Source organism: Anopheles ziemanni, chromosome 2 (assembly GCF_943734765.1).
Source record: "Anopheles ziemanni chromosome 2, idAnoZiCoDA_A2_x.2, whole genome shotgun sequence".
Taxonomy (NCBI): domain Eukaryota; kingdom Metazoa; phylum Arthropoda; class Insecta; order Diptera; family Culicidae; genus Anopheles; species Anopheles ziemanni.
Genome location: NC_080705.1, coordinates 25,718,752 through 25,735,686, shown reverse-complemented (window position 1 = coordinate 25,735,686; position 16,935 = coordinate 25,718,752). Strand labels below are relative to the sequence as shown.

General features: G+C 45.9%; 2 protein-coding genes across 4 annotated transcripts; one reads left to right on the top strand and one right to left on the bottom strand.

The window, feature by feature from the left end:
• Positions 1-63: 63 nt before the first annotated feature.
• Positions 64-10,836, bottom strand: LOC131282676 (protein diaphanous). Its single transcript, XM_058312203.1, has 2 exons — positions 10,377-10,836; positions 64-3,129 (listed from the first exon to the last, which is right to left on the bottom strand). The coding sequence occupies exons 1-2, from the start codon at positions 10,738-10,740 to the stop codon at positions 149-151; spliced, it is 3,345 nt and encodes a 1,114-aa protein (XP_058168186.1). The 5' UTR covers positions 10,741-10,836; the 3' UTR covers positions 64-148.
• Positions 10,837-11,639: 803 nt separating this feature from the next.
• On the top strand, positions 11,640-14,776 carry LOC131282743 (prohibitin-2). 3 transcript variants are annotated; one of them, XM_058312278.1, is made up of 4 exons: positions 11,640-11,794; positions 12,128-12,786; positions 12,871-12,967; positions 14,376-14,776. In XM_058312278.1, the coding sequence occupies exons 1-4, from the start codon at positions 11,662-11,664 to the stop codon at positions 14,576-14,578; spliced, it is 1,092 nt and encodes a 363-aa protein (XP_058168261.1). In that variant the 5' UTR covers positions 11,640-11,661; the 3' UTR covers positions 14,579-14,776. The 3 variants fall into 3 exon arrangements, with proteins under 3 accessions (XP_058168261.1, XP_058168264.1, XP_058168263.1); XM_058312281.1 differs by lacking the exon at positions 14,376-14,776 and adding an exon at positions 13,487-14,140; XM_058312280.1 differs by lacking the exon at positions 14,376-14,776 and having other exon boundaries at positions 12,871-12,978.
• The last annotated feature ends 2,159 nt before the right edge of the window (positions 14,777-16,935 follow it).

Below are 16,935 nucleotides of genomic sequence, written 5' to 3'. Positions count from 1 at the left end.
TTTCCAATGCTAATAAAATAACAGAAGAAAAATCTGTACGTAGTAGATATTTCCCTTGTCAATCTTTACATACCGCACACATATTTCAACATGTAAAAGTATTGCAAAGCTAGCATTTCAAGCAGGTACGAAAGGCACCAACTAACTACTACGCGGGCCCAAGCAGCTCGGAGAGCATTTCTCGGCTCGAAAACGCGTTCGCCGTTATGCCCGTGCGCGATCGACTCCGATTAAGTTGCGCCCTCCGTTCGGCACCGGCTGGCCGGGGCCCACGACGGCGCCGCTGTTCCCGATTTCCAAACGCCGACCCGGTCTGTAGCGCCTCCAGTAAACTATCCATGACACCTTCCTGCGTTTGCACCGCGTCAATGTTGACCAGCTCGACCGCTTTACGCTGCTGGCGCTCGAGCATTTCCCGCTGGGCGCGCTCTTTCGCCTCCAGCGCGCGCCGCTTCTTTTCCTCCTCCTCGCGCAACCGCAGATTGTCGGCATGCGCTTGGATGAACGCATCCTTGAACGCCTTGATGTCGCAGAAGAACTCCTCCATCGTGTACTTGGCCGGATCGAAGCAGTAGTACTCGGAGAGGCTGTTGAACAGCGTTTCCATCTGGGCCAGCATGCGCATCAGCACCTCCACCTGCCCCCGGCACTCCACCGCGAACTGGCCCATCACCTCGTGGAACCGATCGTCCTCGTTCTGCGGCACCTTGTTGTTGTTCAGATCCGACTCGAGGTTCTTGAGCGAGTTTTTCATCTGCGTCATCGTCTTCTTGATGATGTCCAGGCTGACGCGGGACGCTTTGTCGACGTGCGAGAGATCCTCGTAGAAGGTCAGCGCCTCCGGGAACTTGCTCTCGATCACCTCGGCCAGGTAGTGCAGCAGCGTCTGCTTGTTCTCGTAGTCCTTGGTGTTGGAGAGCTTCGGTAGGAAGCTGATCTCGAAGCCGAACGCGAGATCCTTCTTCGAGCCGGAGTTCATGTAGTTCCCGAGCAGCAGTATCAACTCGAGCACCTTGGCGAACTTTTTGCTTGTCTTCACCTCCTCGCAGGCGGCCGTACCTGCCACAATGTCCGGCTTGCAGTCGGCCACCATGTCGGGCAGGTTGATCCGGAAGCTGAGACTTTGAAGCCGCGCACCGAGCCGCTTGATGTCGCCGATTGTGGCCGCGAAACTTTCCGCACCGGCAAGCTCCTCGCCCCGTGCTCGGATCTCCTGTAGGCGCTTCAGCTGGTCCGGTGGTGGCAGATACTGGATGAGCTGCTGTAGCACGCTCGGGCTGAGGATGGTTGTGTCGCAGCGGAGCAGGCACACACGAATCTGCTCGTGGCTGAGATGTTTCAGTGAGCCCCCAAGCAGGATGAGCAGATTCTGGGCCGCCTTTCCGTCGAGCACACGCAGATCGATGTTCTTCTTCGACGACTGCGGCCGGTCCGAGTTGTCTCGGTCCATCTGCTTGGCCGCCGGCTTGGAGGAAAATTTCATGGCCAACCGGGCGAGCATGTCGTTGTCGGCCAGCTTCTCCTCCTGCACCTGCACCCAGAACGAGTTCTCCGAGAGGTTCTTCGGATCGATCCCGTTCCAGTTGGCACGCTTCATTGGCCCATCGGTGTCCCATTTCTTCTTCGGCTTCAAGCCGTACGGTAGGGGTTGTGGTGCGGCCCCGGGGAACGGTGGAGCCATTCCGGGCGGTCTCATACCTCCACCCATCATCATGGGAGGTGGCGGTGGCGGTGGTCCCATGCCCGGCATCGGAGGAGGTGGTGGCATGCGCACGGCACCGGGCATCGGTGGGGGCGGAGGTGGAGGACCGACGGCCATCATCATCCCCGGGAAGGGTGGTGGGGGAGGTGGGGGTGCACCACCGGGAGGTGCCGGCATGCCACCCGGCATCATTGGCGGTGCTGGAATGTTAATCTGAGGTAGTTTACTTTTGCCCTTCGGCGACACGACACCCGACGCTTCGATTTCCTTCAGCCGATCCTCGAGGGCGGCGGCACGCGCTTCCGCTTCCTGCCGTGCCGTCTGCAGCTCGGTCATGCGCTTCTCAAAGTCTTCCGATTTTTTGCTCTCGAGCTGCTTCGTCTTCTCCGCCATGTCGTCCAGAAGTGTGCTGGTGTCGATGTGGAAGTCTCGGCTGTCAAAGTTCGGATCGCAGCCACTCTTGTGCAGGACGATCTGTGAGACGCACTCCTCGATCAGCTTAAAGTACGCCGGCCGGTACTGGTGGTCGTCGCGGATGAATAACAGGTGCTGCAGGATCGAAAGGAAGTACGGTTCGCTGCTCGTCTCGGCCACAATGTTCTTCAGCAGCTCGAAGCAGTCGTTCATGTCGTCCAGCTCGAGGCGCACGTTGTCGAACCGGTTGCTGAACTCCTCGAAGTCGTCCTCCCGGTACCCGTTGAAGATCTTAAAGTGGTTCACCAGATTCTCGTTGCCGCTCTTCTCCACCACCTCCGACAGCTCGGTGAGCCGATCGTACAGGCCGGCACGCATGATCTCGCAGCGCAGATGCAACCGGAAGTTGATATCAACCGGTGTGTTGATGATACAGTTGATGAAGATCATCGTGCTGCAGGTCAGCTCGTGGTTGCGGTCCCGTTCCACAAACAGCCCATCCACGATCGGTCGAAACCGCTCCGATCCCGGCTTCATCATCATCGTGGCGTTCGTGATCGCACGCAGCACCTTCTGGTAACCGTTGCGCTCCTTGATGAGGGACACCGCGGACAGCAGCTTGATCGCTTCGCACATCGTCTGCGGGTGGCTCGCGTCGATGCACTGTGCCAGGAGCAGGATGGCCGCGTGCTGGTCCGGCGACAGGATCACATTCAGGCCCCAGGAGTTGTTCATGATCGCCTTCAGGCACCGTAAGCACTCGTACTCGATCTTCGGCATCCGGCGCGGGACCGACTTGCAGAAGCGCAGTAGCGAAACGATCTCGTTGATGCCGTCCTCGCCAAAGTCCTTGATCCAGCTGATCGGGTTGCTGGTCAGCGATACCCGCAGGCTTTCGACGCACGCCAGCACCTTTTGCGACCGACTCGAGTAATCACCATCGCGCAGGTACTGCACATAGTCGGACGGCTTTTCGAAACGAGAGTTGGCCCGATGCTCGGTCGAGGTTTTACCTGCAAAATAAAAATGCGAAAGTTTGGTAGGGGGAACGTACGTTAGTAGCTGGCTTTGAAACTGTTTCTGTTGCTAGTGGCGACCGATAGAATGGTTTTTTTTTCGTAGCGGTCTTAAATGCGTCGTGTCTTTAAGCACAAACTTCAAATGGATTCCATTTGTTTTCTCGTTATTTTGTAAACGGATTCAAATGGAGTGCTTTAAGGTCGTAATTTTTAATCAAACGAATGAAACTTGATTAAAAGTAAGGCACAAATATGTTTGTTTTACAAGAAGTTACCCTTTTTTTTGCTTTTGATGTAGGGGCAACTAGATGGACTGAAACATGGAGAGTGAATATTTAGTGAAATGTATTTGCCTTCAAGCTGGATCATTACTTTACGTAGAATTTATTTCACCTTATCGATTTATTCAAAACACTTCATTAACCTTTAACTTAATTTCCAACGCCCTTTCCGCTGCACATTGATTTATTTTTACATTTGTTTTAAAATGTATGCAACCATTTCGAGCATCGTTTTGTGTGGACTAAAGTTTAATTTGCTTAACTACTTTTTAAACTCACAGTAACGAAACCTTATTGTTTAAAGATCGATTGAATTGAAACCTTTAAGCAATATGGTGGTAGTTCATGAGAGTTTGATATGGTGCATTATATTATCTTGGGCATGATCCAATGGATGTATTCAAGATTATATAGAGAATGAAAAAACAAACAGAGAATCCAACTAATGCTTGGATAAGTATGGTGCTTTAAAAATGCGATGTTTTCCAGGCTAGTTTTGATTGATACCCTGGATAAGAGCCTGAAAGAAGCAAACGTTAATATGATTTAAACAATGGAGAAAATATGAATATTTCCTATTTTCAGTTGTATGTGGCAACTTTCTGCACAGCATATTATTTAATTTATGTTTTCAACAGCCATCAACTAATATGGTTAAACATGTTCATTATCGCGCGGCCCATTGTATCGCAGTACATTTATCAATGACCCACATACGGTCAAACATTGCTTTCGATGCCCAAGTGCCCTCTTCTCCACTCCCTTTCGTATATCGGAAAGGGCACATGGTTGGTACGAGTTCACATTGGAGCTCGCAACAAACTGGTAATCTATTTTTAGCGATGTTTAGAACATAACTTTTATTTACGTGTAGAGCATAGTTAATCATCATCCTACGGGACCGAAGAAGAACTTGTGTTTGATTACGCGCTCGGCAGACCGGTAGATCATTTCCGTTATGATGAAAAGGATGATGATGAGTGGCTTTGGGATGCGCGTCGTATGTCTTTACCCGTGATCTCTTTGCTGTTCTCCTCCTTACGGATCCGTACCCCATTTCGACTGGGGATGTAAACAGGCAGTGTATTTTTTTTACCCACTACTTCTTCTTTGAGCTACCATTAGTGAAGCGATAATTTTAGCACGATGGTGTCATGGACGGACGAGAACCGTCACCGTCGTTGGTCTGTTGTTGTCTGATCGGTGGACCAGCGAGCGAACAACGTGCCAAAAGAGTGATCCTCGTGCGCACATGCAGGTGCATCATCGATCGATGGAAATAAAGTTTACAACACGGACGGACGGAGGGGATTCGGCTAGCATTGGCAAACATGTTAAACACGTCGTGCATCGTCTCTTGTCCCAAGGATGATCATATTGCAGGAAGAATGTCGCTCGAAATAGTCAAAAAATTTGTTCTTCACGTGCCTCTCGCATAACTCAGGCAACGATCCAGCCTCACCGTGTTGCCTAAGCAAAAATATGACGAAGCTAACCGGACACCGACGTTGCCGACGAGCGTGATGATGTAATGCAAATGGGAGAAAAAACGGGTTATCCACCGAGGACCACCCGTTCCAGAATGGCGAGAGTATGGATGCTGCCATTCCAGCCATCATAAGCGGCTGGTTCTGGGCAAAGAAGCTGACCTTGAACTTCGGGGGAAGGGATGTGCGAGAAAGCGCTCGCTGGAAGCAGAAGAAATAACCATCATCCGTAACGACTAGACCAGCGGCGGCGGAACGATCGTTTGGGTGGTCAAGTGGTTTTATTCTATTCGCAAGAATGAACAGCTGATGAGGGAACGAATGACGCAAGGACATAGGAAAGGGAATGGCGGTGGTGGGGACAAAGGAAGGAGCGGAAATTGGTGCGCACGTGAAGCGAACAAGAGAAGTGCATCCATAGCGAAGGGACGTGCAGAATTGCAGGAATAGTGGCTGAGACGAAAACCGCATCGCTCGGCGATCTGCTTGGCCAGGGAGCCTGGGTGGGGAACGCAGGGACGGTTAGGCGTTGGTTCAAGTGAGGCGTTTGTTTGCGATCGAGCGAGAAAAATACGTTGCCGCGTGGGGCAAGGGTGCGAAGGGGGGGGAGGAAGCGGTGGCACTGGCTGGCTGTTGTTGTGCGCCGCTTGACGTAACGTGATGCAAGCACGCTTTTCTCGCGCTTCGGTCGAGAACGGCGCACGTGGCGCACCTAGATAAACTCGACCGCAGAGAACGCACCACGGTGCTGGCAGAAGCAATGCAACCACGAAGTAACGATTAGCTTGCAGGTTGCTTTACGGCAGGGGTAGGCAATCATAGGTTTGACTACATTTTAGTAAAGCTTTTTTATGTTTACAGAACGCCAAACACAATTCATTGAATAACCCTGACACTAAATAATGAATAGCCCTAAAAATAATGAACGAAAATATAAGAAATTAATTTCAATTTATAAACAGAAGAGATATCAAATTCAAACCTAAACCAATCTATTGAAGACTTCAAATATTCTTAGTTATTTTGCTTTTCTTTTTCTTTTAATTTAGGATTGGTCAACAGATAACCATTCATTGTTTCTCATATGTATTTACCACAATTGAAAATTGGGCGTCTTTATTGTTAGATTTCGTTAATCAATATGATTTGATTGATGGGAAACGATCTCGTTTACGTTACGATTGAAATGAAGTTCTTTGGTCGACATTTCAGGAGCATAAAAGAAAATCCTCCCTACAAAAACTGAATTGTCTTTTTGAGTTTTAATTCAAATTGATACGACTACATATCAAGTTGCATCGAAAACAGAAAATAATCAAATAATCAATAATCAATTATTAAAACTGAACACTTTGGAAACATTCTTCGGACCGAGCCGGTAAAGAAACATAAACGACGGTTTGCCTACCCCTGCTTAATTGAAGCAACAGAACAAGTAGGCCAAATGGGCGGCCACGTCCCTATCGGGATCGGGCGTGTTTATGCTTGCCTAGTTCTACCTCCACGTCTCTGCACGTCTTTTTCTTTTATTTTGTGTAATGAGTTTTAGAATTGCCAAGCTATTGGGGGGCAATTTAATTCGGTTTTAATGTGGCATAGCAAAGAAAATGGTTGTTTAGTCCAAGCCATTGCGCTCGGCATTAGGTCAATAAACTATATAATAAGTGTTATAAAATTGTAACTTCAAAGAAAGCCATTGGTTGCACTTGTTTCGACGCCATGCACACGATTTGTTGAAGTAAAATAAAATATATTAGTTTCATAGCTTGTTAAGAAAAACAGCAAATAAAGCAAAATTAATTTAAACTGAACAAAGCAAGCCGAACTGAAGAAACAGCAAAGGAAAACACGTTGAAAGAAAGCATGGTTACCTCATCAGAATATCGTTCTACTGTGAACGTTGGGCGCGCCCGTCCATTTTTGTCCTTCCCGCTCAAGATTCATCATATATTCTCGAATAAAATTACCGACAATTTCTCGGTGACATTCGTTGTCGGCTGGAAATGAGAAATAAAACAGACACATCCTCAGCCGAATGACGTTGCCATTTGCCCGTTGAATTATCCATCCGATTGCCTTGACGATGATGATCGGGGTGGTGGTTCGCATAGCGTTGTTTACTTAGGCTCCGACAGACAAAGATGCGCGACACCCATCGGGACCGGACATGGCCACAAGACACGGCCCGTAATGGCGCGTAAGATGACAGTTGCAACCTTTGCTTGGACGGTGACAACGGCCCCAAAAGTGAAAAGAAACAAATGAAAATAACATGAGGAGTATAAGAAAAAAAACCCTCGATTGGTATGCACTTATAAGGAACCTGGCCATGAGTCAACCGCGACATGCGATGTGTGTCTTCTCCCGTTGGGTTCCCCGGTCACACTCACAAAAGATATTCTCCCCCCGTGGTGGATAGTCGATGTGTCTGTTTGTGTGTGTGTTTCTTACGGAGGTGGTTTAACTGTTCCCTCCGGACCGGTTGACCGGTCTCCTTATCGGGGTCCACTTTTACGTCCGCGGGCGCGCAAAGAACCGTCCATCCGAAAACGATGAAAAAACCTCCTCTCTGGTGTCGCCTCTGGTTTATCGATTGAAACTTTCCCAACCGTTAGGTCCGCTGTTTCGGACCAGCCGTAAAGAATCTTGTAGACGCATTTTACGGACCCGCCGGATGGGGTTTTCGTTTCCGGACAGATGAAGCAGCCAAACGCTTAAAAAGAACTGGTCAGAACGGAGCAACCTGATGGCCGTTCGGGGTAATTTTCTACACCAGCGCCACAAACACTCACACACACACACACTGGGGCCTATTAGTTGGCCGACGTTAGAATGATTCTTAGCATGGAACACGGAGCCGGTCGTAAAGATAAAGAATTTTAGTACCTTACAAGCGGGCAGAACGGGGAACGAATTGGGGGAGAGTTTTCGCGGATTATCCCGCAAAAGGTATCTGCCATTCACCGCTACCAACCTTGGAACGTGGAGGAACGTGCGGTAACCTTGAACCGTGAAGGTGTGCCTTCATTTTCTCCTGCTCATGTGTTCACTCCTTTCGCCGGGGGTTGGGATTAACAACGCGTGCTGATAAGGTCGGAGATAATATATCAAACTTTCCTTATGACACCGTGGCCAATTTTGGGTTCGCTGCTGGTTCTTTTTGCGTGGCAAGGAAAATGATACTTTGCACAGCGGAACCCTTAAAGGCAGGGGATGATGAAACACTATTGGTAAAAATTAAACTAATAGTAAGTATGAGTAAATTAAAAAAGAAATTAAATTTTGTAACAATCCCTAACTAAGAAAGGTAAATCGACGGTATTTTAATTTGCAACTTCAATAAACCCGACTCAACGGTATATTGTTTAAGATCATCAAGGTACTCTTAAGGGTTACCTTGGTGATGGCATGAAGGATGATTGATTTGCTTCGAAAAAGCAAAGGACGTTTAACGACTCAAACTGTGTTGACATCAAGGTGAAGAAAATTAATCAAATTCCTTCGTCTTGAAGAAAAGCTATTCAGAAACCATGATTCTCCAAGAGAATTACGTCAAGCCCAATACACAGTTGGACGGAAAACAAAAATGCGCTGAAGCGTGTAAGCGAGGGGCCTTGTTATTACCATAGGAATTTCAAAACAGGAGTAAACCGATTCCTCCCTTTTTATACACCCCTGAAAATGTCAACACTGAACCGTTCGTTCCCGCGCACGCACGGCACCATACACCGCTGCGGGGACACCTGTTGCGCTGCCATATCGGTGGCCTGTTGTATGTCGCTCGGTCTGGTTCCTTCTTACTTCTCGGTAACCACAGCAACATCAGCTGGTAATGACGACAATTTGTATAGCGATTATCACACGCCAGTTGGCGATTTTCATCGCGGTTACTTGGACTGGGTACACCACTGCAGACTGCACCCGCAACCGCACGAAAATGTGGCGCTCTCTCAACAAAACCGGATGCCCTGAACGCTGGCATAGTGGTAAATTTTCGGCGTGGTGAGCTACGTGATAAGCAGTTCCGCGATAAGGCGAATACACAGGCGTGAGCTCATGCGGATAGTATGCTGGTTGAAATGTTCTTGGTAGACAAGACAGGCTTTAAACTCGTTATCATCTCGAAAGGGTTTAAAAGGGCTGTCTCTTTAACAAGGTGGTAGTAAATTAAATGTTTGGCTTATCATCCACCAATCATCAACATAAACAATAGTTGGATTTCTAGCCCGAATCCGTTTACGTGATCGGTACTGCATTAGTTACTCTCTAACCCGGTATGTGGTTACTTCAGTCCCACGGTTTTTCGACTAGCTTCTTATTTGACGAATCGTTTGCACTCGTGGCGTTCGATGCATGCATTCTAACTATCTAGAGTCGGGAGATGGCTTTGTTTGAACAGAAGTCTCGTAAGCCTGATAAGATTTCGCAAGCCAACGAAACGTAAAGGAGGGCACCACAAGGGATTCACCGCTAGACGATAAAGAAGTCTTGGTCGACTAACATGTTGGACATTTGCGAGACTACAGAGACGATGGTCGGACTGAACAGGTCTGCATTTCCGAAATGAGGGGTGTAAATATATATTTTTGGAACCCACTCGAGGCCGGACGATCTCTGGGACGCCTGTAGTCACACTTTTTCGTTCCATTTGGACGGTTTAATTTTCCATATTAATGGCATCGGGATCGCTTATATATTCTAAAAATAACATCTACGGAATTACCAGCTGTGTAGTAAAAATTTGCACATTTTCAGCTTTGGCATGTTTGCTGCACCGATCCATCCATTGCCAGCGAACAGCAGCGGGAGGTGACAGAATGTCCCAATGCCACAACCGCCGTTCGTTTCCATCGTGGCATTAAAGATGCAATCCGTTGAGTTGGTCGACGGATCGAGGTCTTGTTGGTACACGCAGACACTGCGGAGATCTGTGAATTTCTTGATCGCAGTAATGCACTCCTGCACCGATAGTGCGCTTTCCAGTACCATGGTTTGGTTGGCGTGGCCTCCTCCTCTTCTTCGAGTGGCTGTGTCGAGCAAAGCAGGAAGGTCACCGCATTGCTCTCTATCCACCACCACGCACAAGAACATGTCGATGATTTCACTCGGACTGCAGACGGGGGACATTGAGGACGCTTTAGTGGGTCACGACGATTCCGCGCGCGTAATTTACTTCAAGGTTTCACGTTTGTTTCACCCAAAGGTTGTGTACACAATCACAAAGCACTTTCAAGATAAGTCTATCTATTTTTCGTAGTAGGAGGCGTTGAAACGTAGAAATTTTTTGTTTTAAAAAAGTAACAACACATAACAAACGGATATCAAATATGAACCAATCTTTTCACTACCTTCCCTTTCTTTCTTGCTCGTTGACCCGACGTGTCGCGAGCCCGCGACTGGTTTTTGGCGTTGGTATGTGCCTTTCCATGCCTCCGTCCCAAGCAAGCAACGACGGATTTACGAAACAACGTACCTTTCACGTGCATCATGATCATCTTTCGCTTCTCCTCGAGCGGTTTCTCCAGCAGCGGATCGCGCTTGTCCTGAGGAATGTTCATGTCCTCGAGGATCTCGAGAAACAGTTGGTTGACTTCCGCTTCGCTCATTTTGCGCGTCTCGTTCGACTCGATCAGGGACGCTAGGTCCGCGTCCTGGCCGGACAGGGGTCGGCCCCCGTTGAGGCTCCCGTAGCTCCCACTGTGCCCGATGGTGCCACCACCGCTGCTCGATCCATTTCCATAGTTAGCACTTCCCCCGTGTCGTCCACTCTTCTTGTGTGGCCGACCGAGCAACGTATCCAGGAAGCCACCCGATTTCACTCGATCGTGTTTTGACATTTTTCCCGCACTTTCGACGCGCGCACCGACGTGCAAAACACCACAAAACGTTGCAAAAGTATTCTAAGTAACGCGGCACCCTACGTTGAAGACAAACAATAATGCGTTGCGACAGATATGTTAAAAAATAGTTCTCGATCGACAGAGCTGTGATGCTCGTTGTCTGACATCATTACAATTTCGCGTGTTTGACGTTCTGACGATGTATATACACAGTACCAGGTATCGCTTAGGACAAATTCACATTTCTCGACTTGACACATCGTTACCCCCGAAATATTGACCTTTCTATATATACCTTGAGCATAATTTAATCACAATTCCATATTGAACAACAATATGCTCGTCATTTCGCATACAAATAATACTATTCAGTGCCTATAAAAAAACAAGTACGCACCTAAAGTAAAGTATTAATTTCAATTCCTTCTGAAATATCGAGTAGTTTCATCGTCGAGCAGATTCGAGAAATGGATCTTGCTCGACTCCAGGATCGAGAACTCGACCGCCCTAAGATCCGATTCCCAATCCGTCATATAATCCATGCATATCTAACCATACGATTGTTTCTATCATTTCATGAATGCATTGAACATTTTATATTTTTATCACTTTATATTGTCTTCACATAGAAAATTCAAACAATACGATACTCCAAAGTCATAGGATTGAGTCTTCGATCTTCCGATACTCGATTTTGCCAACTCTAGTACGAAGATGTCAAACCAAATTCCGTGATCTTTGTAAAGACGAGGTGTGTAATTCATTACGGAGATAAAAATTGCGTGTAATTCGTAAGATTATCTATTTTTAAAGACGTTCAGCCTATTTGGGACTCTTCGTTGTGCCGTTGTGGCTCTCCTGCAGTAAATAACCGAGTTTTACTATATTTTGGTTCACATAGGAATACAAGTTGCGAAAATGGCACAAAGTAAATTGAACGATTTGGCCGGAAAATTCGGCAAAGGTGGACCACCGGGGCTGACCACCGGACTGAAAGTGCTGGCCGCGGTCGGAGCAGCAGCCTACGGTATCAAAAACTCCATGTACACCGGTAAGAATATATGACAATATGACGAAATAATCCGGCACCGCGATAGTATGTCATGGAGTGATGCAACCTAACCTCTTTCGGAGTGCCGGGAACTAGTTTTGGTGGAGTGTTTGTAGACATTTTATGAAATTCCGTCTATTGATGCTATACATATGGTAACATCCAACCCATATACTTTTCATTAAATTTTAAAACCTCCCCCAAAAGCACTTGGACACATTTTGTTTCACAAAAGCTACAATGCGTTCCATTACATAACATTCGGTACCGTTACTAGACGAGTGTATATGTTTATGTTGTCTAATTTCATGTTTTCTCCCGTTCGAATTTCAGTTGAAGGTGGCCACCGTGCGATCATATTCAACCGTATTGGCGGTGTCGGCGATGATGTGTTCGCAGAAGGATTGCACTTCCGAGTCCCCTGGTTCCAGTATCCGATCATCTACGACATTCGGTCGCGCCCACGCAAGATTTCCTCCCCGACCGGTTCGAAGGATCTGCAGATGGTAAACATTTCGCTGCGTGTGCTTTCACGGCCCGATGCCCGCAAACTGCCCGTCATGTACCGTCAGCTTGGTCAGGACTACGACGAAAAAGTGTTGCCCTCGATTTGTAACGAGGTGCTGAAGAGTGTGGTGGCCAAGTTCAACGCCTCGCAGCTAATCACCCAGCGTCAGCAGGTGTCGCTGCTGATTCGTCGGGAGCTGGTAGAGCGGGCGGCTGATTTCAACATCATCCTGGACGATGTGTCTCTGACGGAGCTGAGCTTCGGCAAGGAATATACGGCGGCCGTCGAAAGCAAACAGGTCGCGCAACAGGAAGCCCAACGGGCTGCTTTCTTGGTGGAACGCGCGAAACAAGAACGCCAGCAGAAGATCGTCCAGGCGGAGGGAGAGGCGGAAGCGGCCAAAATGTTGGGTATTGCAGTTGGCGAAAATCCCGGCTACCTTAAGCTGCGAAAGATTCGTGCCGCACAGAACATTGCTCGAACGGTAGGACACCGTCTACACCGACCGTCGTTTATGACGAAACATTTTTGACTAATTAACCATTTCTCCTCCTCTTTCCACTCACAGATCGCCAACTCGCAGAACCGCGTCTACCTCTCTGCCAACAGTCTGATGTTGAACATCCAGGACGACAACTTCGACGAAATGTCGAAGAAGGTTTCAAGTAAGAAATGAGAATTACTTCCGCCTCCGGTTGTGGAGGCACCACTAATCAAGTCTGATAATTCCAACACTAAAACAACTAACGGTGGAACCGTGATAGGGGTTGAATTTAGTCCCCCTGCTGCCGGATTTCCGAACGTTCATGGGAATCCTTTCCATTAGTGATTTGTCGATCAATTGATCGATTGTAGTATTTCGGCGCATTGTCGCCTGTGTAGCGGCTTCGAAACTTATAAAATATGCTACGTAGTCAGAGAAAGTTTAAATTTTATAGAATCATCAAAGCCAAACAAATTTTGGTGGGCTTTCACTTTACACTAGTTCTTCTAGTGCGTTCCTTTTCCAATACTTATGTGATGCATATTTTTCGCTTAGCAATAAACATTAATAAAACTCTAACATCTATAACTCATAATAAACTAAACTTCTTCAATCTTTTATTTCATCTGTTTTTGATCCAGATTAGGTGATCGTTAGCTTTTCACTAATCAATCTATTATTTCTGTTTCATTTCCCTTAGGAAAATAAGCACGCTCTAGCCAGCGGCAATAAGAAACCAATTCCCAAAATCTGATTAGACCATACCCGAAACAGAGCTATAATAGCTCATTAGAAACCAAGACAAAAAACAAGCTACAATCGAAACAAATATTGTTACAAAAGTGAAGCCTACATAAATTCTCCTCCTCCGGCGGCGTGTGCGGAAGAACGGCGGCGGGAACGGGACACGATGGCGATCGGTTCGGCAATTGGGCAAGATGGATTATGTGCAGTGATTGTATCGGATTTGATTGACAAAAGAATTTCTCATTCCCGCGTCGATTGGAGATTCTTCTCGTTGCGTGCGTTGCAAACAGTTTTCCGCGATGCATTCACCAGAGGAGAAATAACAATAACATGTTTCATGGTAGTGTGTGTCCCCCGGGTGTTTGTTTCGGGGCAAGTAGTAGATCGTTTGTGAAATGGTCGGGTGGTGGAATCGGAAAATGTTAAGCAAAGTGGAAGAAAAAGGTGCGTCACGGTCGGGAAAACGGTCGCCGGACAGTGCGCGCAGGTTGCATGTTTGTTTAGTTTAGTCATTAAGATGCATTTTGTGAGCGAATAAAGTAGAAGGATTTGTGTGATCATGTCCTGCTCCAAACCACTACCATCGTACGGGGTGGAAAAAACGGAATATCCGGTGTTAGATCACTTGAGTTCATTTCCGAAACATGCTTCGTGTCTTCGATCGATCTTGGCCTGCTTCGTTCTACGCCTAGCCATGCCGGAGGATATTCAAAATTGTGTTTCGAAATTTTATTAATTTTATTAAATTGTTTATTATTTCTTCTTTTGTTTATTTTCATTATTTTACGTTACCTTTCCATTTCGGCATGGCTAACTTAAATCGTTCACAATTGAACAACCAGGTGGTCGTCGGCAGGACGGATGGTTTTCCTCGCCAGCATCATCGCCTGCTACGACGTCTTCAAATGTCGTAGAAAAAACACCTTCGAATGCTTCTCCGGTGCCTCTGCATTCCGTAACATCTGAATCCAAGGAGTACGACGAGAGTTTGATTCAAATAGTCGCCGGAGAAACCGTTGATCGATTGAAAGGCAACGTGCTGTAGTAGGAAAGTTCATGTATGCCACAAGAGAATCTTCCAGTTAGGGCTTTCTTTCATCGTTAAAATGCATTTGATACAGTTACGGTTGCTTCGTTGTACGATTCACTATTAATACGATTGATTTGTATTTCTTTTTGCTGTCTATATGTGGTACCTTTATCTTGTTGTATAAGTTCATAGCTAGCCATTTTGTTGCCATCTGTGGCACACACACGCGTCCACAATTTTTCCTTATTACTTTTTATTACCGAATGACGATGATGATCGTGTTATGTTAGCTTGCGAGAAATGCAATGAAATTCATTCTTGTGTTGAAACGAATAAACTGTTTTATAAATCCGTAGAAAACCTGAAAAATGTGTTGCTTAAGTTTTGCCTGTTCTGTTTTGTGTAAAGGGATCGTTATGGAAAGTGTTCATTTTGGTATGTTTCGTTTGTTCGTTCCGTTACTGTATAAAAACTTTCCCTGAACAGTTTATTAGTTTGTTGAGTAGCAGAATCGGTTTTCAAGTTAATCTATTAATTTGTCCGTTCGCTATGGTTTCGACGGGGTTTTTGTTGGCAGTGTTTTTGTTTTCTTCGTCGAGCACACATCAGGGACCCGTAGTTTTTGCTATTTTATGTTGCTTCCAGTTTCTATTAATGCATCAGCTTGTGAAAAACGTTACTTTATTTAGGTTTTACTTGGTTATTCATTATGTGCATTCTAATTGGCTGATTTGTTAGATTTACGGAACACGGCTGCAGACCAAAAGCGTATTATGGGGCCATTTATTCGAATTTCGGGGTATTCTGTTTGTTGATTCTCGCCGACTCGTTCTCTATTTGGATGTTTGCGTTGGTTCTCTAAAAGGGATGTAATAGATTGCTGATCCTTCAACTTCACTTCCAATTGGACCTCATTTTTCATTCATTTTAGTATTTTTTTTATTTTTGACTACACCAAACATTTTTATCACCCTTTACAACTATTTCTACCAGAACACCGATTGGCGTTAAAAGAAAATAACAAAACAAATGGAAAGTAAATGTTCGAAAGGAAACTGTCCCGTGGTTAACTCGCGAAAAATAATCTTCCTTCCATTTCGAAGTTGTGGTGCATTGCAAACGGGAGAAACATTAGATAATAAGCCAGAAAGGGTACAAACTCGCTCTTTTGATTCGTTTGTAAAGTTCGGACAGCGTTGTTTAATTTTCGCACGGCAAATAGCTTTTGCTTTAGCTTAACAGTAGATTTTATCACAGTATTTTTTTTTTAATAAGTTGAAGAAAGCAGACACCTATCGGTTGGCGGCAAGAAAGTAGCATTTGCCAGCAACAAATATTTTTGGTAAATACTTTCTACGCAAGTCTGGTGAGATGAAAAGTATACATAGATAAAATAGCGTTACAGTGCACCGAAGGATTAATTTGGTTAAAGGCAAAACGCAGGTATCGAAAATAATCGCAGCATCGTTAAAACATTCACATACGCGTAACACATTTCCGACACGTTTTGTTATTCATTGTAGGTGGAATGACTAGCACTACAAAACTCAGTGGAATAGTGTAAGCCCCAAACCCGGTTGGCACAAAACCGGTCTATAATTAATCGAAAATACTTAAACATATACGCAACGAAGAGGTAGATAGTGAGAATGAACAAAAAGAGAAAACCATGGTCGGCAGTGGATTAATTGAACGAACTGAGCCTCTTAAAACCATACAAAAACGTATCTAATAATAAATACAAGTGCTACTCTTCTAATTGGAACGAATATCTATCAAGTTTGCTCCAATAATACAATAATACAGTACTCCTTGAAACAGTTACACCAAATATATATATACCGCGTACACGTCTACACTCTAAGTGACTTGAATTTACTAAAACCCTAGCCCTCCATCTGGCAGCAGAATCTGGCATGAAAGCGGGCGGGAGAAACCGTTTGCTTGCGTTTCCGGTTCCTTATTTTAAATTATATCTTGATTCATCATAGCTAAATGCGCCTTAACTGTTAAACTCAACCTTTTCCGTCCGCGGCCGTTAGTTTCGCAAATATTTGTTCCAAACATGCCAACATTCCAAAGTCTTGCTAAATTCTCGGGCGTTACCGTGTTGCTATCGGTGTGAGTTGATAAATTGGTTCTGCACATCCAAATGCACGCTTTCTCCTGCTCGGAGACCCCAACTCCGACAGCCGGTGGATAATAATGTTTTGATTTTATAGCTATTGAAACTAGTTTTGGCTAGCTAGAGCGGCAAATTTGTTATCTAGTGTAATGATGACTTTTGTTTTCCAAGCTCCTAACGATAATGAATGTGGCAAATGTGGGTAAGTTTCGCGGGTACATACGGGTACGCCATCTTTCAAGCGATA